This window comes from Lynx rufus, unplaced genomic scaffold (assembly GCF_022079265.1).
Source record: "Lynx rufus isolate CCGP_SWC_20201006 ecotype Redwood Valley unplaced genomic scaffold, mLynRuf1.p SCAF_6, whole genome shotgun sequence".
NCBI classification, from domain to species: domain Eukaryota; kingdom Metazoa; phylum Chordata; class Mammalia; order Carnivora; family Felidae; genus Lynx; species Lynx rufus.
The window spans coordinates 49,855,016-49,877,580 of NW_025814878.1; the positions used below are offsets into that span (position 1 = coordinate 49,855,016).

Consider the following 22,565-nt stretch of genomic DNA (forward strand, 5'->3'; position numbering starts at 1 on the left):
TGTTTTTAATAAGAGTGACAGCATTTCTTCTAGTCGTGGGCATTTCTCAGGATAAAAATCATGTTTCTTTCTCTCCTTTCTCTCATACCGTCTAATCCAGGCAAGCCTTACATTATAATTTTCATTTTATGGTATTTCACTTCTTTTTCCATTAGCACCACCTTAATTCTGCACCAATTACCTGCCATTTCCATGGAGAAATAGACTGGTATAGCTAAGAAAATAATTTGCATGTAATTTGATGCTCTACTTTTATATGCAGGCTATAAAATGGTTCTGATAGAATACTGTATTAGACTTGGTTATTGTAAGTCTTAAAACTCCCACATTCTAGCCTCACTTCCTTTTAGTTTATATTCTAATGATTTGAAACCGGTTGGGGATGATTTACACACACATGTAAATCACAGAAATCAGAAAAATAAGACTTCTGTACTATGTTTGGCTTCTATAGACAACTCGTCCTGCTAAATAAACTATGCTAAAGTCGTCAGTTACCATCTTGTCAGATATCTTACACCAGTTCTATCATGTTATTTTGCAGGTCCATTTTGCAAAATATTTATCTTGGAAAACACTTATCATTACATGCCCCATGGGTACTTCATTAACTTTTTTCCCCCTGATGGCTATACTAGCAGGCCGTTGGCAACATCAACCTTAAATTTTTCCCATTTTAAAATAATTGCAGTGAAGATGTAGCAATTTGGGGCCTCACTTATCTGTATCTATATATTGAAATGGAACAGAGTTTTAGTAGGAAGACCATGGCTCTGTCAGAAGCATTCCCTGCCCCCCAACGGGAATATGTAACAGCCGTATTTTTGAGAGACTTCATTGTTTTTTGTTTGTTTGCTTACTTTGAGAGAGACAGAGAAAGCGTGAGTGGGGCAGGGACAAAGAGAGGGGAAGAGAGAGAATCCCAAGCTGGCTCTGCTTGGGCTCGAACTCACAAACCCTGAGATCATGACCTAAGCCGAAATCAAGAGTTGGGACTCTTAACTGAACCCTGCAACATATTCTTTTAACAATAGAGCTTTTCTGGGAGCCTGGGTGGCTCAGTCAGTTAAGTGTCCAACTCCTGATTTTGGCTCAGGTCATGTGATCATGGTTCGTGGGTTCAAGCCCAGAGTCGGGCTCTGCAATGACAGTGGGGGGCAGGAGGACCTGCTTGGGATTCTCTCTCCCTCTCTGCCCCTCACCCACTTTTCTCTCCCTCTCTCTCTCAAAAATCAATAAACATTAAAAAGAGAAGAGTATGTTGGTACTGTTCTTCATTTGATTGGCAGAGCACAGGGGCCTTTTGAAGACCTTCAGTTCTTTGAACGTTGTTGGCCAATTCTCTATCAAAAAAAAAAAAAGCTCATGGAAATTGCTTTAAAAATATGCAGGCCATTGGTTCTTCCTGATATTTTAAAGTCCATCCTTAGGGGAGCCAGATCATCAGGGAGCTATAGAACTGGTCTCTAGTACAAGTTTTCAGCAAATTGTTATTTGGTCATGTGCCATTAGTTTACCATGCATGCATTGATGTGTTGGTATTATCTACATGTATTGATAGTATCTACAGTTGACCCTTGCACAATGTGGGGCATTGGGCACTGACCCCATGTGTAACTTTTGACTCCCTCAAAACTTAACTACTTACAGCCTTACTGATAACATAAAGTTAACATGTATTTTTTTTAATGTTATATGCACTATATACTATATTCTTAACAATGAAGCTAGACAAAATTTTATTATGAAAATCACAAGGAATAGAAAATACACTGTACAGTACAGAGCTGTATTGTACTTATACAAAAAAAAAATTCACACGTAAGTGGACCCATGCAGTTCAAACCTGTGTTGTTCAAGGGTCAACTGTGTAAGAAAATGACTTAAATTCCTAATTGTATGCATTTACTTATAGCTACAAATTATTGAGTGCTTAGTCTATCAAGGCATCATGCGTCATTTAAATTTAATCCTTCCAAACATCGCTTGGAGTAAATATCATCTCTATTTTACAAGTCAGGATACAGGTTACACATCTTGTAAATGGCAATAATAGGGTTCAAACCCAAGTTTATTTGATTTTTAAATCAGTGGCCTTATCCATTAGGTAGCCTACAGGAAAATTCCCCACTATGTCATACTATATACCTTTAAGCATCTGTGTAAGTATCTTGAGGAGAACTTTTATTTTTGATTTTATTCCTGGTTTTATTCTTTTTCGTTACTTTCATCGTCATACTTATTTCCTCAACTATTTACTTTTATGCCATTGTAATAATGTTTTTAATAAATTGCCTAAAATCCTTTTGGACTTATATCCCACTGAGGTGTGAAGAAAAAGAAATGAAAAAAATAACTTACTGAGATCCTCCAATAATTACTTTTATTTAATGTTGGCTGGGTTTTTCTCATGTTATTAAATTTTCAGGTTTATGTTTTAGTGTACACGCTGCTTGAGTTATGAAATGACTGAGGAAAACCTGCTTTAAACTGTTCTCTGGCGCTTCTTACCACAATGAACAAATTTTAGCCTAGGCTTGCACAGTCAGTACCTATTTAGCCTCAGTATAGATAATCAGATGTTTGCGGAAAGAGAGGGAGTTAAAAGTAGTTAATGAATGAAAGTTATGGTGGAAATTCCATTAGCTTGCTCCTGTCCTTGACTGGAACAGGGTATGACACAGTCTGCAGGATCCCTGAGCTATACCAGCTCTCTTCACTGTCCTTCAGTCTAAAATCCTAAAGGTATTTCTTCTCTCCATTAGAAGGTACAGGTGATTTCCTAATGGGAGTCACCATTCTTTTTTTCTTGTCATTCTTAGAAGCTCCTCTTCCAAACCATGCTCCTTTCTAGCTGGCTCAAGGTCCTCCGTGTTCCTGATGACCTGGTAGCAAATGGCCAAAGAGAACATTCTGCCTCCCTGGTTTCAAGTGATTTTCTTGGGAATGCGACTTTCCCACTTGCTCCCTGGGCTCTTGGTGGTGTTGGGGTGCCAGGTTTTGTGATCTCATCACATTTTTTCACTCTAGCGATGCTTCTGTTGTTGAATCTAACTGTTCTTTGTTTTGCTGTGTTTGATCAGGGAACTCATCTTACACTTGTAGCCACCTTTGCCTTTCGGAATTGCTTTGCTGCTAACAATTTCAGGGTTTAATTAGCTGGGATACAGAAACCATTTCCCACTTAAATTCCCAGACAGTGATTTGGTAAAATGAGATCTCCTAGATTTAGGGTAAAGATGGAGGAGAAAGAAAAACAAATTAGGTATTATTTCATGCTAGTTGGGTATAATTATGTGAGAACACTCAACGTTTCACTTCCTTATTTCAGGATTCACATCATTAGTGCAGCTCAAGCAGAGATACACGAATAAGAGAGATAGGAATAGGAGAAACTGTATAAATATTCTTCGAAAAAAAAGTTATTTCAAATTATACACACATTGAAAAAAGACTAGGGCAAGGATTTATTATTTGCTTGCTTTTTATATCATATTAGCTCCTTCAGCTAAGATGGATTTCCCTCTTATAAAATAATGCAGTTCTCTCTCGTGAATTTCTTCCTCTTTCAGGGATTCAGAGTCAAGATTTGTAAGAAAACTAGTGGGCCTGGCACCGAAGGCTTTTATATAAAGTTTGTCCAATTGAGTATTTGGAAATGGAAGGATCCTGGGAGGAGAGAAAACTATTAATGAAAAGGTAACAGGCAGGTTAACTTTCTACCATGCGAACACTCCAGTGACTCTGCAGAAAGTTCTGCCACTTACATTTCCCCCTCATATAATTCATATTTAGAAAAGATTTCTTCCTTACTAAACAAAGTGAATTTATTAAAAAATAATTCAGCTTCTGACATATATGTATAGTAACATACAAATGACAAATTAGAAGACCTGATCAACACAAGATGACAATGGTGTTCTGGCAAAGACAAATCCAATGATGAAACTATACCAGGTAAATCTATTATTTTCATGAATATTTTCCCAATTTTTGAATACAGATTCTCATTAATGTCTCTTTGGGTTCAAGGGACTCAAAATAGAGAACACCTGTAAAGAAAGCCAAGAGGGCAAGGAAACCATAAAGAACAGAGAATCTGGGGTAAAGGAGGAGGCTATGGGCCTCCTCTCTTTGGCATCTTCACCAAATTATCCACAAGTTTTTCATACTGGGTATTTCTTGTGTATCTTGAAAGTTTCCCACTAAAGTCATGATCCACGACCAAGTTTCAAGTCCAAGATGGTCTCTCAAGGTTACAACAAATACTTCTGTGACACCAATGAGTTCATTTGTGATTGGTTAAATAGAAAAATGAAGTCAGTACAACGTGGAGTTGTTCTGGCTCCTTGGCATGGGGTTCTGGGAGAGCAGAAGTAAAATTTTCACCTTCAGCAAAAAAGGAGAAAGTTCTCAGTCATTGCAGCTCTATTTTTAGAGAAATAAAGAGTGTCTGCACCTGTGGTTTTCCCCAGAGAGGCATGCCCCCAGTCCTGCATGACTCTGGGCCCCAGCAGGTTGCACTTCCTCCAGTGCTCAGAGCTCCTCTTGTACCTCCTTTGTTCAGAATTCAGAAGCAAATACTCCCATTTTATTGTTTTTGTGCATTTTTAACATCTCCTGGGACAGCCTCCACCACATGTTCAACTACCTGTCTGCCTGGCTGTTCAGGTTGTCTCTGGAGGTACAAATTACACAGTTTTTATCAGCACTTTGGTTACAAAGATGTACAAGTTTTGAGAGGTTTATCCCTAAGCTTACTTTTACTCTAAGCTCTGTTCTTATTAATGAACATTTTTTCAGAATGCATCATTTTTCAGGAACATGTATCTTGTGTTAATGTAGAAATCCTGTACTTTACACTTAGTGGATACTTAATAAATGCTGACAGATGATTTATAATTAATTAACTATATCACAAGAATTTTAAGAAGTGAGTCCAAGGAATGACTGTGTTGACAATGAACCAAATTATAGGAATTTAGCAAGATCATCTGACTTCTCTAGACTACAAAATTTTCAAGTTATTTTAATTTGTATGCTATATGTATCACTACTGTTTTAGAGAAACAGAAGCTAACTTTTCAATTTCAAAGACTGATGAGCAATCATCCATTAGCTCTTGAAGTTGAATAACAGGAAACTGTACTTGTTTTTCAAACCACTTGGCAACTGTAAGAAGCTGCTGGTCACAAAATGCACGTCCGATAAACTGTAGTCCTACTGGCAGCCCTTGGTTTGAGAGCGCCACAGGGACACTCACTGCTGGCAGTCCTGAAGAAAACAAGGAAACCCACGAATTGATTAATTCTTCATCGAAAGAAGTGGACTTCTGCTTCCCAGTGCTCGTAGGTACAAGACAGATGAGGTTAAAAAAATAACAAAAATTGTATGATATACGTGCTTCTGTACCTTCCTTTGCTCACTTAACAATATATCTCAGAGGGGCGCCTGAGTGGCTCAGCTGGTTAAGCATCTGACTTCAGCTTGGGTCATGATCTTCTGGTTCGTGACTTTGAGCCCCACGTCAGGTTCTCTGCTGTCAATGCAGAGCTGGCTTTGGATCCTCAGTTCCCCTCTCTCTCTGCCCTTCCCCTGCTCACACACATGTGCTCTCTCTCTCTCAAAAATACACATTAAAAAAAAAAACAAATATATATATATATGTATATACGTGTGTGTGAGTGTGTGTGTGTGTGTGTGTGTGTATCTTGGAAATCACTGTGTATCAGGTCACAAAGACTTCCTTCATTCCTTTTTATAGCTGCATAGCACTCCATTATGTGGTTTGTGCCATAATTTATTCACCTATCTTCAATGATTGGGCATCTGGGTTGTTTTCAGTATTCAGCTATTTCATACCATGCCCCGGTGAATTACCTTGTGTACATGTTTTTTAGTATTCTTGAAAGTTTCTCAGATGAAAAGGGATTGTTTCATCAAGTGATAAATGCATATGTAATTAGACATTGCCAAATTCCCCTCCAAAAAAGTTGTATTATTTTGAACTCCCATTGGCAAAATGCTTTTTCCCTGACAGACTTACCGATCGAGTATGTTGTTGAACTTTTGAATTTTGGCCAATTTGTTATATGAGAAATGGTAGCTCAGGGTAGTTTTAATTCCAGGTTTGGGGCAGAGAAAGTAAAAGATCCTGGGATATCTTGTTATGCCATAAAATAGGAAGTTTTTAGAAATTAATGGGGATAGGTCTAAGGGATATATGCAACTTGAAAGGGCTCTTGTTGGCCAAATTTGGGACAATTTGAACATCAAAACCAATAATGACAGTAACTGTTTACAATACATTGAATTGAAAAAAAGGGAAAGCTATTCTTTAGAGAAGACTGCCAGCTAATATATATAGAAACAGAAAAATCAACATTTTGTAATTCTCTAAGAAATAATTTAGGCAAGGATCATCAACAGATCTAAAACTGGGTTCAACATTATTGGGGCACCTGGGTGGCTCAGTCGGTTAAGTGCTGACTCTTAATTTTGGCTCAGGTCATGAGTGGTTCGTGAGATTGAGGCCCCCATGGGGCTCCGTGCATGGAGCCTGCTTGGGATTCTCTCTCTCTCTGCCCCTCCCCTGCTCATGCTTGCTCACTCTCTCTCTCAAAATAAATAAACTTAAAAAAAAAAAGATTGTTGGGGAATAGGATGTTCACGCAATCTCAAAGTATCAGCTCCCCAATTGGTTATAATTGATAAAAGGAACAATGTACCTTTACAAGGAAAACATCTGGCAATTTTCTCCTTAACCAAGGGATCAACTTAAAGTCTCTAAAAGTGGAACAAACTGACATGAACTGTTTCCTGACATGAAGAGTATATAGTATTTCTGCAACAGTTGTTTGACTCAACCGAATCATGAGGAAGCAATCTGACAAAACCAGATTATAGATGGGACATACTATAGGGCAAGTGCACTAGACTCTTCAAAAAAAGTCAATGTCAATTAAAAAAAAAATTTAGAAGGTGGGGCATTTCTTATCAGAAACTATGCAGACCAGAAGAAAGTAGCATAACATTTTTTAAGTGCTAAAGAAATGTCAACCCCAAATCCTATATCCAGTGAACATAACCTTTAAACATGAAAGGAAACCAAGACATTCTTAGAAAGAAAATGAAGAGAATTAGTTGCCAGCAGACTTGCCCTAGAAGAAGAGCTAAAGGAATTTAAACAAAAGGATATGATAAAATAAAGACTCTCTATGCCAGTGAGAAATGAACATAGTAGATAAAAGTATGGGGAAATAGAACAGGCTTTCCTTTTCTTGAGTTTTCTACATTATGTTTGATGACTAAAACAAAAATTATAACACTGTCTGATGTAGCCCTAAAAAACAAAACAAAACAAAACAAAAACACCAAAAACATAGAGAACTAGGGATTGTTCTAGATTGTTTTAGATTACATTTGCTAGATAAGCAAATGTAATATATCAGGGGAAAAACAATTTTATAAAAGACATTTTTGGTACAATTGAGAAAATGTAAATATGGACTGTCTGGAATATTATTATATTCATGTTAGTTTTCCTAGATATGATAACGAAATTGTGGTTATGCAGGAGAATGTTTGTATTTTTAGAAGATTTATGCTAAAGTATTTAGGGGTGAAGTATCATGATGTTGAAACTTTCTTTCAAATTATTCAGCTAAAAAAAAGTGTGTGTGTGTGTGTGTGTGCAGAGAGAAAGAGAGGAAGGAGAAATTAAATGAGGCAAAATGAATGAATCCAGGCAAAGGACATATGGGTACTCATTATACCATTCTTTCAACTTTTCCACAGGTTTGAAAATTTCCAAAGTAAAGTTAAAATTATGCTGTTAAGGGGACTGATTCTGAATATGCGTGTGCATGGTGGGTCAAGTGCATGCATGCCTAAACATTACACACACCACACACATACACACATACATGCACCCCTAAACATTCTAGAAGGACAAGCTGTTGCCTTCAGAGAACAATGTAGTTAGAATCTAAGTTAAAGACCAGATGCCAGTCTAAAAACCAGAACATTCCTAAAGGATCCTCACCTGCCATATTTACAGCCTGTGTAAAAATATCATCCTGGGCGCTTCGCGTCCTGTTGTCCTCTTTAATGAACTCCAGGTATGGCACCGCCTCACTCAAGGTGGTGGGGGTCAGCAAGACATCCACTCCAGAGTTAAAAACATTCACAAAATCATTAGCAATGAGCCGTCTCACTTTCTGTGCTTTGATGAAATAATTTGCATAGTTTCTGTGGAAAAAGAATAGGTGATATTTTAAGGATTTTTTTTTGTTATTTCTTTGAATCAATTTTCATGTATAAGGCTCGTTAAACAGTGACTGGATTCTTGACCTTTATAAGCAGGCACCGCTGAGATCCCTAACAACACACAAAAATGATTTTTGTTCAAGTGTGCTGTTATTCTAAAAATCTGTATCAGGAGCTTAATCAGAATTCACCGCTAGATACAATTCTACACATCTAATCACAAAATATTAACACTTCCATGGACATCCTTAAACCAGAACATTTATTTTCAGGTGAAAAAAAAAAAAAATCAAGTGCATAGCAGTCAAATGACTTTTCCAAAGATTACATGGATTGGTGGTGGTAAAGGAAAGATCAGAACTTAGGTCTTTGGAGGCTTATTTGAATTTTACCTTCATCAAAATGTCTTATTTCACCTGTAGTATAATGATAACTCATTATTATAAGAATTTGAAATTTTTCAAAATTCTAATATGCCATCATAATTAGACACAAGGAGACAGGCTCTGGAAAGATAAACTGGAGTGTCTGCAATTCTGTATTTTATGGATAGGAACACCCCCCCAGAATGGGAATCTGAAATTCATGAAAAGATGCTTACTCTACTGAAAAGATTAAGAATTAGCCAGCTATAAAAGTGACTATTAGTCAATCATGCAAAGAAAGGGAAAAATAAAGCACTCTTTAGATCCTCCTGAAGTGAATTAGAAAGGCTGGCAAAAGTACCATTTTTAAACTTCAGTTTTCTCACCTGTAAAAATGTATACAACTACTCCAGTCTTACTGGGGACCAAATATAATAAAGACAAAAATGTGCTATAAGAATCCTATAGGGGCAACTGGGTGGCTCAGTCAGTTGAGCATGCGACTTCGGCTCAGGTCATGATCTCATAGTTGGTGGGTTTGAGCCCCACGTTGGGCTCTGTACTGACAGCTCATAGCCTGGAGCCTGCTTCAGATTCTATGTCTCTCTCTCTCTCTCTCTCTCTCTCTGCCCCTCCCCTGCTCACACTCTGTCTCTCAAAAATAAATAAAAATGTTAAAAAATTTAAAAAAAAACCAATCCTATAGAAATATCAAATGCCCTTATTATCATTGGACCACAGGGTCTATAGGGAGATAAATGCAAGTATCACCTATAATTTGTACAATAATAACACTTGATGGCTTAAATAATGTCATTAATAGCATCCCCCAAACCTCAATTTTATTAAAAAATTTGTTTTCTATTAAACTTTTTCCTACTTTAAATATGGTTCAAAAGCAGAACTTCTGCTTCCATTAATGATAGAGTAACAGAGATACAATTTACCCTGCCATAGTAAACAATTAGAAAACTAGGCAAGGGGCACCTGGGTGGCTCAGTTGGTTAGCATCTGACTTTAGCTCAGGTCATGATCTCACGGTCTATGAGTTCTAGCCCCGTGTCCGGCTCTGTGCTGACAGCTCAGAGCCTGGAGCCTGCTTCGGATTCTGTGTCTCCCTCTCTCTCTGCCCCTCCCCCACTCATGCTCTGTCTTCTCTCTCTCTCTCTCTCAAAAATAAATAAACATTAAAAAAAAAAACACAAGTTTTTAAAAATTGAGGATCCCAACATTTGTGTGTGGGGGTTATATTTATAAATATTAGGGTCTAGAAATAGACCCTAATCTAATTTCAACTCAGGTCATGATCTCATGGCTCATGAGTTTGAACCCTGTGTGGGGTTCTGTGCTGACAGCTCAGAGCCTGGAGCCTGCTTTGGATTCTGTGTCTCCCTCTCTCTCTCTGCCCCTCCCCTGCTCATGCTCTGTGTCTATCAAAAAATGAATAAACGTTAAAAAAAAATTAAAAAAAAAAGAAAACTAGGCAAAATAAAGCAACCATTTTCAGATACTACACAATAGGCATTCAAGAGAGGGAGTTCAGAACTGCCTGGAGGCAGTTTCCAGGCTTCAGCTCAAACGGGAGGAACCTATGCAAGTTTCAGGGGGCAGTTGTCAGAAAGTTAAAGAGACCAAGATTGGAAGTTCAGGGAGGCCAAGACAACTGGAACGTGTAGGGAAGAGTACTGAATAGGAAAAGTAGCACACAGAGAGGGCTCAAGAGATCTGCAGTGAGCCCTCCAGTCTTTGGCTGAGTACTGATCTGTGCTTGTAGGAGATGAAATTCTCAAGCTGGGGAAAGAACCACTGAAAAATCAAACAATTCCAAGAGCTCATATAGGGCTAGAAATAGTGTGTGTTCCTAACAGCCAAAGTGGAAAGACTTCATAATACATGAGGCGTCTGGCAGAAGCTTCAAGGGTATTGCCTACAGTAGAGGTAAATTAACCTAAACTAAAGGCCATTCTGGACTCATCCTAGCAAAGCATTTTTAAAAGGAAGTCCTGAAAGGATCCAACAGATTCGAAATAACTACATCCCAGAACAAAGCCCAACACTGTTTAAAGGAATACAACAAAAATCCAGCAAATGACAAGGTAAAGTCACAATGCCCAGTCATGCTAAAAAGCAGAAAATAAGACCCCAAAACTAGGGGGTAAAAACCAATCAATATAAAGACATCCAGAAATGACAATTAGCAGATGAGAACATTAAACCAGCTACTGTAAATATGTTCAAGAAGATAGAAGAAAACATGAAATGATGAAGGAATTGAAGAAATAAAACCTACTTGGAAGTTCTAGGAATGAAAAATACAAAATATAAAAACAACACTGGATGCGACAGCAGATGATCAGTGATTCTGAAGATATGAATAGAACCTATACAAAAAGAAGCATGCTGGGGTGCCTGGGTGGCTCAGTTGGTTAAACATCAGACTTCGGTTCAGGTCATGATCTCAGGGTTCGTGAGTTCAAGCCCTGTGTCAGGCTCTCTGCTGTCAGTGCAGAGCCAGCTTCAGATCCTCTGTCTCTGTCCCCCACCTCTGCCCTTCCAACACACACTCTCTCTCAAAATAAACACTTTAAAAAAACAAAAACAAAAACAAAAACAAAAAGAAGTGCAAAGACTAAAAAAGAGAGAAAGAAACTAGGATGGAGCCACTAGTGCTCTTGGATGACGTCAAACAAATTAACACACATACAAATGGAGTCCCAGAAAAGGGGGAGAGCAGAAAAAATATTTTAAGAAATAATAGCCAAAATTTTTCCAAGTTTGATTAAAACTATAAACCCAAGAAGCTGATCCAAGAAGCTAAACAAACCCCTCAACAAGAAGAAATATGCAGAAAACCACACCAAGGGACATCACAGTCAAATTCCTGAAAACTAATGATAAAATCACCCACAGGTGGGAGGGGAAAAGGTTATACACAAAGGAATAAAGATAAGACTGACTACAGACTTCTGAGAAACTATGCAAGTCAAGAGACAACAGAACAAGATCTTTTAGGTACTGAAAGAAAAACTATCAATCTAGAATTTTATACTCAGAGAAAATATCTATCAAAATTAAAGGTAAAGTAAAGACTTTTACATATAAACAAAAGCTGAAAGAACTCCTTGCTAGCAGGATTGTACTACAAGAAATATTAAGGTTCTTTAGGCAGAAAGAAAATTACATCAGATGGATATTTGGATCCACACAAAGGAATAAAAAACACCAGAAATACTAAATATTTTGGCAAATATCAATGACTCTTTTTTTCCTTGTTTTAAATCTCTTTGAGAAAAAAGTTATTACTTAAAGAAAAATAAAAGGCAGGAAAAGAGATTAAAAGAACAGAACAATTTCCAAAGCATAGGAGACTGTTAAAAACTGAGAACAAACTGAGGGTTGATGGGGGGTGGGAGGGAGGGGAGGGTGGGTGATGGGTATAGAGGAGGGCACCTTTTGGGATGAGCACTGGGTGTTGTATGGAAACCAATTTGACAATAAATTTCATATATTGAAAAAAAAAAGAACAGAACAATTTGAAGACAAATAGAAAAGAAAAGCAGATTTAAATGGGGTTCAAATATAAATAATTATTTTCATTGAAAATAAACCACGGATTCCTAATTCAATAAATTTGTGATTTTGAACACAAGGTAGTAGAAGAATGACAAAACTGTAAACTGAGTTACCACATGAAGAAAAAAAAAATGTTAGGAATTGTTATAGTTCCTGGCACATAAATTGACTTTTAAAGATTAAAAAAAAGTACACCCAAATTCCATTTTTCCCCTCACAAAACAAATGAACAAGCAAACAAAACCCCTCAAAACAAAAAAGGTGACTTAAATGCCTGAACTCAAAAGACAGGGATACCAGCAGAAATTTTCACGTCCTTTTGTCAATACTCCCAACTGGTGACCATGGAAGAAGCTTTCAAACTCCTCTCCATCAGTTTCTTTTCATGCTGTTACAGTGATCTATACAGTCTATCAACTTGTGCCCTGAGATATACAATTTGAGTCTCATCAGTTAGTGCCAAACGTATCATCTTCAGCTTCATAAAAGTCTTTGCTTAGAAAATTTCTCAGCAGTATTTCACTTTCTTTTCCTACTCTCAAATCATTACAATCATCTGGTCAATATGGAAAAGAGTCTTTTATTTTTGTGTTTTTTTTAAGTTTTTATTTTAATTCCAGTTAATTACCATACAGTATTATATTAATTTCAGGTGTACAATACAGTGATTCAACACTTACATAAATCACCTGATGCTCATCATGACAAGTGCACTCTTTAATCCCCATCACCTAATTTATCCATCACTCCACTTACCTCCCTCTGGTAACCATCAGTTCGTTTTCTATAATTAAGAATCTGTTTCTTGGTTTGTCTATCTTTCCCCCCACCCTTGCTCATTTGTTTTGTTTCTTAAATTCCACACAAGAGTGAAATCATAGGGTATTTGGCTTTCTCTGACTGATTTTCACATAACATACTCTCTAACTCCATCTATCTTGTGGCAAATGGCAAGATTTCATTCTTTTTTATGACTAAATAATATTCCATGGTGTGTGTGTGTGTATCACATCTTCTTTATCCATTTATCAACTGATGGAAACTTGAGCTGCTTCCATATCTTGGCTATTGTAAATAGCACTGCTGTAAACATAGGGGGATGTGTATCCTTTTGAATTTGTGTTTCAGTATTCTTTGGGGAAATACCTAGTAGTACAATTGCTGGTTAGTAGGGTAGTTCTATTTTTAACTTTTTGAGGAAACTCCATACTGTTTTCCAGAGTGGCTGCATCAGTTTGCACTCCCAGCAATGGTGTAAGAGGGTTCTTTTTTCTCTATATCCTCACCAACACCTGTTGTCTCTTGTATTTTATCCATTCTGATAACTGTGAGGTAATATCACATTGTAGTTTTGATTTGCAGGAAAAGGGTCTTTTAACATGGAACATAACCAAACATCTTTAGGTTTTTTTTGTTTGTTTTCAGCTTTATTTGAGAGGTAGTTGACATATTAAAATTATGTATTTTTAGGGTGTACAATATGATAATTGGATATATGTATATATTGTGAAATGATTTCCACAATAAGGTTAGTTAACACATCTATCACCTTACATAATTACAATGTGTGTGTGTGTGTGTGTGTGTGTGTGTGTGTGTGTGTCTGTGTGGTAATAACATCTAAGATCTATTCTCTTAGCAATTTTCAAAGACATAATACAGTACTGTTAACTATAATAACTATGCTGTGTATTATATCCCCGGAACTTATTCATCTTATCACTGCAAGTTTGTACCCTTGACTAACATCTCCCCATTTCCCCTAGGCCCAGACCCAGGCAACCACCATTCTACTTTCTGTTTCTAGGAGTTTGGCTTTTTTTTTTAGATTCTATGTATATGTGAGATCATATAGTATTTGCCTTTCTCTGACTTGTTTCACTTAGGATAATGACCTCACCATACACCCATGTTGTCACAAATGGCAAGTTTTCCTTCTTTTTAATGGCTAAATAATACTCTATTGGATATAAACACACCACATATTTTTTTTATCCATCCTTCTGATGATGGACACTTAGGTTAGTTCCATGTCTTAGCTATTGTGAATAATGCTCTGAGGCATTTCATTTCCTCTGATTTCATTTCCTTTGGATTCACACTCAGAAGTAGGATTGCTGAATCATCTGGTAGTTCTATTTTTAATTTTTTGGGAGACTTCCATACTGTTTTTCATCATGGCTGTTCAAATAATATTTTTGGAAAAGGCAATCCTAAGCATAGGCCCTGAAGGGATACATAGACAACAAAATGCTTTCTGTTCTTAAGGGCATGTAGAAAAACTCTAGAAGTATTTATTACAACAATCATTCTTGCTTTTTCACAAGAAAGTGTCCTCTTAGACAGACTTGGTGGTATGCAAGATGAATCCTATTTATGAGATGATGAATAAACTTATATTGAAGACAATCTCAGTAGGAGCCCCAGTAATTTAGAATTCTTTCTTGGAGCAAAGAGATACATAATGTAAGGGAAAACCAAGTTGATTTACTCAATTTTTCGAGATATACCAATGTAACTTCCTGTTTAAGTGTCTAACAACAATAAGCCAAGGTGGCAATAATAGTCAGGGGACATTTAATGAAGCTAAAATTCTTTAGGGCTAGGTAGGAAACCTAGTTTTGTACTAATCATTTAGCTAAAGTGTCAATGTTTTTTTTTTGCGTTTGAATAACCAGGAACCAAAAGTACTATAAGCAGGCCTTTAACTGTGATTTCTAATTCAAAGCATAAGAATTTTGCTTCTTTAGCGCATATCTCAACTTGTAATACCTGATAGTGCGAGTTTACTCCTGAGTTTTCAAGAATGGAGGAAATTCTTAATTACTTACTCTTTTAGTAAGAAAAAGTTTCCTGCGAGAATCCTTCCTCTCACCACATCGTTAAACCCTTCTCGCCTGGTTGCAGCATACATGGCTTCAGTAGACACATCAATGTCACACCTGTGACCTGAAAACAAAACAGAGGTAAACATCATTTGAAAAGGAAGTCAAGTTCTGGCTGAAAAGCAAGCGTAGATTCACATTTGTGACCAATACTAAACTTTTGGAAGACTGTCCTTAGTGGCTCCTCTTCTTTATCTGCCTTGTGCCTAACCAGTCAGGGATCAAGTCGAGAGGAGAAAATAACCAACAGGGAAACATCATTTGTTCACTCCCTCATCCATCCATCCATCCATCCATCCATCCAACTACTGAACTCCTGCCATGTGCCAGGCACTACATTTGACAGACTGAGAATACAAAGATAAAATACTGTTTCTTTAAAATATCCACAGTTCAGAGAGGGAAGCCAAACATACGGAGATATGTACAAGGAATACGGTAAGCAGAAGGTTAAATGACAAAGGCAAGAGGATTCACTGGTTTACTTGTCTAAATCATTAACATTATCTCGGGGAATAAGTTTCTTATCTTTACAAGTAAAACTGTCAAATATTTGAGGCAACTATTTTAAAAAACCCAGCTACAGCCATCTTACCATATTCCAGCCCGTCAAATCTTGCCATATTTGATGCCACTTCTGATGTACACAATACATGGTAGCAGACAATTGAATAACTGGTGTGGGGCAGGGACACTTCAATTACTTTCGCCCCCTCAGACTCAAAGAGGTCAGCAGCTTTGGACCAAAAAGATCGCACTTCACTTGATAATTCTGGTACAAGATATTCCTTATTGGAAAAAGTCAAGATACAGAAATTAGAACATCTGTACACATGGTTTTATAAAAATATGTTCTTCGGGACCTTTGGCAATACATTAGAAAATCTGATTGAATTCCTGATAGGTAGCTAGAAAGACTGAACTAATTTAGGGGCGTTTATGGCATGGCAAGCACTGTACTAGTTATTTATAAGCTGGATATGACAATATTAAAGATGAGAGAACTAGTTGGAGAAGCTTTATTTGCTAAATGTTCATTATCAGATACTCTGCTAGATGCCTTTCAAAGGTTCTCTCATTTGGGGCACCTGGGTGGCCCAGTCAGTTAAGCATCTGCCTTCAGTTCAGGTCAGGATCTCACGGTTCATGAGTTCGAGCCCTGTGTCAGGCTTTGCGTTGACAGTGTGAGGCCTGCTTGGGATTTTTCTCTCTCTCCCTTTCTCTTTCTCTCTGCCCCTCCCCTGCTTGTGCTCTTTTTCTGTCAAAATAAATAAACATTAATAAAAAATAAGTGGAAAGGTTCTCCCATTTAATGCTTTTAACAATCCCATGATATAGGTTATTATCACCCTTCATTTTATTAATGAAAAATAGTGAGACTAAACAATTTTCCTAAAGTTACATAGTGGGTAAGTAGAGGATCTATGATTCTAAAATAGGTCTGTACTCTTTTCTAAATCTTTAAAAGAAGGCATAGCTATGATCTTAACTGAAAATTTTGAAGAAAGTATTTCTCTCAACTTGGTGTCAACTCGGGGACAATTTTATCCCCTTTCTATCAACCAGGGGACATTTGGTAATGTCTGCAGACATTTTTGTTTGTAGGGTTTTGCTGTGGTGGGAGTGGTACCTCTAAGGGTAAGGGCCAATTATGTTGCTAAACGTCTCACAATGCATAAGACAGTGTCCCGCAACAAAAAATTATCCAAAAAATTATTGGTAAGCTTAAAATTAAAATATTTTTTAAAGGTCAATAATTTAATGTATTTACTTTCATATATGAATTACTCAATTGCTACTGTAATAAAATAGTAAAGGCTTAATAAATGTTACCTTCTTTACTATCATTATTAGTATTATATTTATTAAGATTTTACTATGTAAGGAATGGTTCTGGGCTATGTCCTTTACATTAGGAATTAGCAGACTATGGCCTATGAGCCAGATATAACTTGCTAGATATATTTTTTTATGTTTTTTTTTAATTTTATTTTTGAGAGAGAAAAATAAGAGGGAAGGGCGGAGAGAGAGGGGGAAAGGGTGCAAAGTGGGTTCTGTGCTGAGAGCCCAATGCAGAGCTTGAACTCACGAACCATGAGATCATACCCGACCCGAAGTCAGATGCTTAACTGACTGAACCACCCGAGCACCCTGCCAGGTATTTTTGAAAATAAAGTTTTATTAGAGCAGAGCCACACTCTTTCATTTACATATGGTCTATGGCTGCTTTCACACTACAGTGGCAGAGTTAAATAGTTACAATACAGACTGCATGGCCCACAAAGCCTCAAATATTTACCAACTGACCCTTTACAGAAAAAGTTTATAGACCCCTGCTTAGCATCATTAGTTTTTTTTTTTTTATTGAGGTATAACTGATACACAACATTATGAGAGTTTTAATGTTTGATTCAATATTTGTATATGTTGAGAAATGATCACCACAATAAGTCTAAATTAATACCTGTCACAATACAGTTAAAGAATTTTTTTCCCTTGTGATAAGAACCTTAAGATCTATTCGCATAGTAATTTTCAAATAAGCAGTATGGTATTACTAACTATAGTCACCATGCTGTATATTATATCCCAACGATGTTACCAAATTGAAACCTTACTATTCTCTGAGATCAAAAATGTTATCCCCATTTTGTACATCAGGAAATTGCGCTTAGATTAAGTCACGTGCTCAGGTTACACAGCTAATAAAAGTGGCATAAGCAGGATTCAACCCCAACCAGTCTGTTGCCTAGGCCTGGGCTCTGTATTTGATCTGACAGTATTTCTGTGAACTAATGAAAGGGAAGAGATACCTTCGGAATTCCAATACATAGTTTGCTCACATCTGTCAAGCTGGAAAGCATAAATGGTTTACCAGGATCTTGTATTGTGGTAGAATCTTTGGGGTCATGCCCAGCCAGCACACCTGTGAGGAAAAATACTTAGGAATGACAGACATATTGTTTTTACAGTGAAATTTATAATGTTTTGAAATTCTATGGAATCATATAAATACCCAACACAGTTGCTGCATCATCCACACATCTGGTTAAGATTCCAGGCACATCCATGGAATTCACCAGGGGAATGAGACCATGACGAGAAACTAAGCCATAGCTTGGTTTGAAACCAACAATCCCACAGTGGGCAGCTGGATTTCTGGTCGATCCTCCTGTATCTGATCCTAAAGCCCTGGAATTTAAATGGAATTTTCTTTAGAAAAATGATGTATCTCTAATTATATCTGGAATCTGTTTTTAAGTGTATACTTTTCAACTTTACTTGCCCCTGGTTACACAAAAGTAAGACACGACTGTCTCAGAGAATTTCTAAAACGTAGAAAAATATGAAGAAGAAACAAAATATTCTACCACCTGAGGCAAACACTGTTAACATTTTGGCATATTAACTTCAAGACTTTTTAAAAATGCATTTTTCTTTCATAGTTCAGGTCATTCTGTAATTACAAGTTGCCATCTCTTTTTTGCTTATCAGGAGCCTTTTGCTACATCACTAAAATTACTGACAAGTTAAAATATATATAATGTTCTATCCTATCAATTGGCGATTCCCAGGATTTTAAAGCCCATTCTCCTATCAATATGTATACATATCTTTTACCTTCCTTTCATGGCAGTTATCCAGTATGTTTTCACAAACTAAACACACCACTCCCAGAAATTCATATACAGAACCTTCCGCTACCTCATTTAGAATCATAGATAGAAATGTACTTTAATTTAAACATTTATGTTGTTGCCAATTACGATAATAACTGCATAATAAATTACTTCGTAATAAACACCTTTAAACATAAATCTTTGCCTATACGTCTGAATATGTTTTCGGCTGGCTTCCAAGAAGTAGAGTTAATGAGCCATAGGGCCTGTTATTCTAAGTTTTTAATCTATATTGTCAAATGACTTGTCAGAGGGCTTTTGCCAATTTATATTCCCAACTGCAGTGAATCAGATTCGGTCTCATGTTTCATTATCATCACTGAGTACCAGAAGTTCTTAAAATGTGGTTAATTTAAAAAACCAAAAATCTTTGTTAATGTGCATTTTTTAATAATTTTTCATATTTGTATTTGCATTACTGAACTATGAAGGGTCCGTTTCTTTGCCCAGTTACCTCCAGAGTACATGTTTTTCTTATGAAAAACAAAAGCAAAAACTAATCTTGAGAACATTATGCTAAGTAAAACAGATCAGTTATGAAAGTGCAAATACTGAATAATTTCACTTACGTCAGGTACCTAGAGTCTTCAAGTTCATAGAGACAGAAAGTAGAACAGTGATTGCCAGGGGCTGGGAGGACGGGCACATGGGAAGCTGTTGTTTAATGGGTACTTAGGTTCAGTTCTGCAAATTAAACAAGGTCTGGAGACTGGCTGCACAATAACGTGAATGTATTTAATGCTAAATTGTACACTTAAAAATGGTTAAGATGGTGGGGAGGAGGAGTGCCTGGACGGCTCAGTCTGTTAAGCAATTGACTCTTGATCTCAGCTCAGGTCTTAATCTCAGGGTCATGAGTTCAAGCCCTGCATTAGGCTCCACGCTGGGTATGGAACCTGCTTAAAAAAAGGTTTAAGATGGTAAAGTTTATTTTTTTTTAATTTACAAAAAAATTTTTTTTAATGTTTATTTATTTTTGAGAGAGAGACAGAGTGTGAGTAAGGGAGGGGCACAGAGAGAGGGAGACACAGAATCCGAAGCAGGCTCTAGGCTCTGAGCTATCAGCACAGAGCCTGATGTGGGGCTCGAACCCACGAACTGCGAAATCATGACCTGAGCTAAAGTCGGATGTTTAACTGACTGAGCCACCAGGTGCCCCAAGATGATAAATTTTAGGTTATGTATGTTTTACCCTAATTAAACATTTTTTAAAACTTTATTTCAGGGGAAAAAAGGTTTTTCTGATTAGAAAAGTGTATGCGCCAACTACAAAAATTATTATATAAGTATATTGTATATAAAGTGAAATTTCTCTTATAATCACTGCCTCCATAATAATCCTGTTATCAATTTTGATATAGTCATCCAGACACTTCCATGCACATAACATATATACATATGTAATGACTGCTTTTAACAGAAAGGTCATACTATATATACTATTCTGCAACTTGTTTTACACTTAACAGTGTATCTTTGATATCTTTCCATGACACTCTAGCTTATTCCTTTTAGTGGCTGTGTAATACACCAAGAACTTTCCTGTTTTTAAAACTATTATAAAAGAAGCAAATCAAAAGGGGGAAAAACAAAGCAGAACACTTGATAGTTTGGGACCCATTCAGTCTGGAGTTACTTTGGGTCTGTGCTTCTGCTGAATATACCCAGAAAAAAGCTTTGAGCTGCACAAGACTACTAGGCCCTTGAGCTCTACAGAAAATGCAGATGAGATTGTCTTTCTTAACAAGTCCATATGAGCTACAAAATCAGGCTGTTGCTTTAACAATTTCTAAAAGGACACGTTTTCTTACTAGGATTCACTGACGGCGGTGTAAAAGTAAAACCTACATTTCCATAGGAATTATGTGTCAAAATGCCATCTTCTCAGAGCACATTCAGAAAGCTGAACATTAAGTAGGGTGATGAAGATAGAAAAAAAAAAGCACCTAATCTTCCAGTCCTAACTTGTCAGAACTCTCATTAATATTAATGCAGTGCTCTAAAATTCCACAGAGATAAAATGAAATGGTTTTACTTGTAAATAAGATTTCAGAGAAACTAAAAACAAAACAAAACAAAACAAAAAAACCCTGAAGATTCTAAATCTCCATAGCTCTAAAAAACTATAAATAATTTACTGGTTGCAACGTCTGTGAAAGAGCTTCATTTCAGTGGATAATTAAGGAGAAATACATATAGTACTACTAAAGAAACACATTCCATTTTATACTGAAACAGATTAATAACAGCGAAATCTATTTAGTCTTCTTTAGGTGGTTAAAAAATGCTTTACAAATGAGACTTAAAACATAGAGCATGATGGGTGGATTCTTCCCAAATACAAACTATGACAGTTGAACAAATCAGCTCCTAACAAACTTGAAAAAAACTTTACTCAGTGATGCACATTTTTAGTGGTAGATTTATGAAAACACTATTTTAAATATCCTATTGATACATATTAGGAGCATTTCCCCCACCCACCCCCCCCTTTTTAAACAAAAGCCAGATTTAGCTGAAGGATAAACCATAATTACCAGCTCAGCACCACTCAGCCAAAGCCACAGTATATTAGTCCCTAAATATTTGTACAATCAGTGAGCAGACACCCAAATAAATTATTTTAGAAGTGAAATTTAATTACACTATCTGGTTTATTCTGCAAGATCCATAAAAGCATGTTTTTAAGAGAACCAGATACTATAGAAGAAGAGTTTATTTTTTTTTAATTTTTTTTTTTTTAACGTTTATTTATTTTTGAGACAGGGAGAGACAGAGCATGAACAGGGGAGGGTCAGAGAGAGGGAGACACAGAATCTGAAGTAGGCTCCAGGCTCTGAGTTGTCAGCACAGAGCCCGACGTGGGGCTAGAACTCACAGACCGTGAGATCATGACCTGAGCTGAAGTTGGCCGCTTAACTGACTGAGCCACCCAGGCGCCCCATAGAGGAAGAGTTTAAATACCTAAAATTCAAGTTATATGTATAAAATACATGTTAAGTATACTGTACAGTTGAACGCATTTATGAGATATAATGTTGATATATCGATCATAAATAAGTCGAGCATAAATAAGTCACTAAAAAGAAATGAAAACGGCACGGTATGAACTACTCTGTTGTTGGACTGTAAGTATGGTTTATGACTGTGTTTTGATGGGCTCTACAATACAGACAGAAAAAAGCATCTTACGCGAAACACGTGAAGGCTGATACTGCCGCTGCACTCCCACCGGAGCTTCCTCCAGTTATAAGCCAATTCGAATCCTCATTCTCACCATGGGGCTTCTGCTTCCTCTTTTCTCTATATTGTTTCGAGTAACTCCAGGGGTTTTTAACTGGGCCAAATACACCATCTGTGCTTCCAGATCTGAGATGAAGTGAAACAAGATATCTTAATGAAACTTTGGTTCTTTATATGAAGATTTCACCTCGTGATCATATTATTTACTTCTAACACTGTATAATCCACTGGAACTTGAATTGGAAAAGGCAAGAAGCCTGCTTAGGTGTAGCTTTCATTAATTAGATGGTTGAGGAGGTGGACGATGGGAAGTAAGAGCGTGTGGGAGAGAGAAAACTAGTCTGTTAAGAAGATTTTTATCCCAGTTGATTATCCAATTCAGCTTATGATGATTTCCCTTGTAAATCCAGGTGTTCCAGGTGAAGAGGGTCACAAACATTCAAAGAGTTAAACAGGAAGTCCTCTGAAGGATTCCCTCTATAACCAGACGTGTTAAGACAAGCATAGTTGAAAATTAGTAACTTATTTAAAAAGTTTTGAAATAATTTCAA

At 36.8% G+C, this 22,565-nt stretch overlaps 1 protein-coding gene across 1 annotated transcript in view; it reads right to left on the reverse strand.

Moving 5' to 3' along the window:
- Positions 1–3,809: 3,809 nt before the first annotated feature.
- Positions 3,810–22,565, reverse strand: part of QRSL1 (glutaminyl-tRNA amidotransferase subunit QRSL1) — a 31,116-nt gene continuing 12,360 nt past the window's right edge. The window contains exons 5-11 of the mRNA XM_047102550.1: positions 21,964–22,140; positions 18,108–18,283; positions 17,905–18,017; positions 15,687–15,879; positions 15,038–15,155; positions 8,045–8,250; positions 3,810–5,274 (exon numbers count right to left, since the gene is read on the reverse strand). Of these exons, the coding sequence (XP_046958506.1) occupies positions 5,054–5,274; positions 8,045–8,250; positions 15,038–15,155; positions 15,687–15,879; positions 17,905–18,017; positions 18,108–18,283; positions 21,964–22,140 (1,204 nt within the window). The 3' untranslated portion in view covers positions 3,810–5,053. The remainder of the gene's footprint in view (positions 5,275–8,044; positions 8,251–15,037; positions 15,156–15,686; positions 15,880–17,904; positions 18,018–18,107; positions 18,284–21,963; positions 22,141–22,565) is intronic.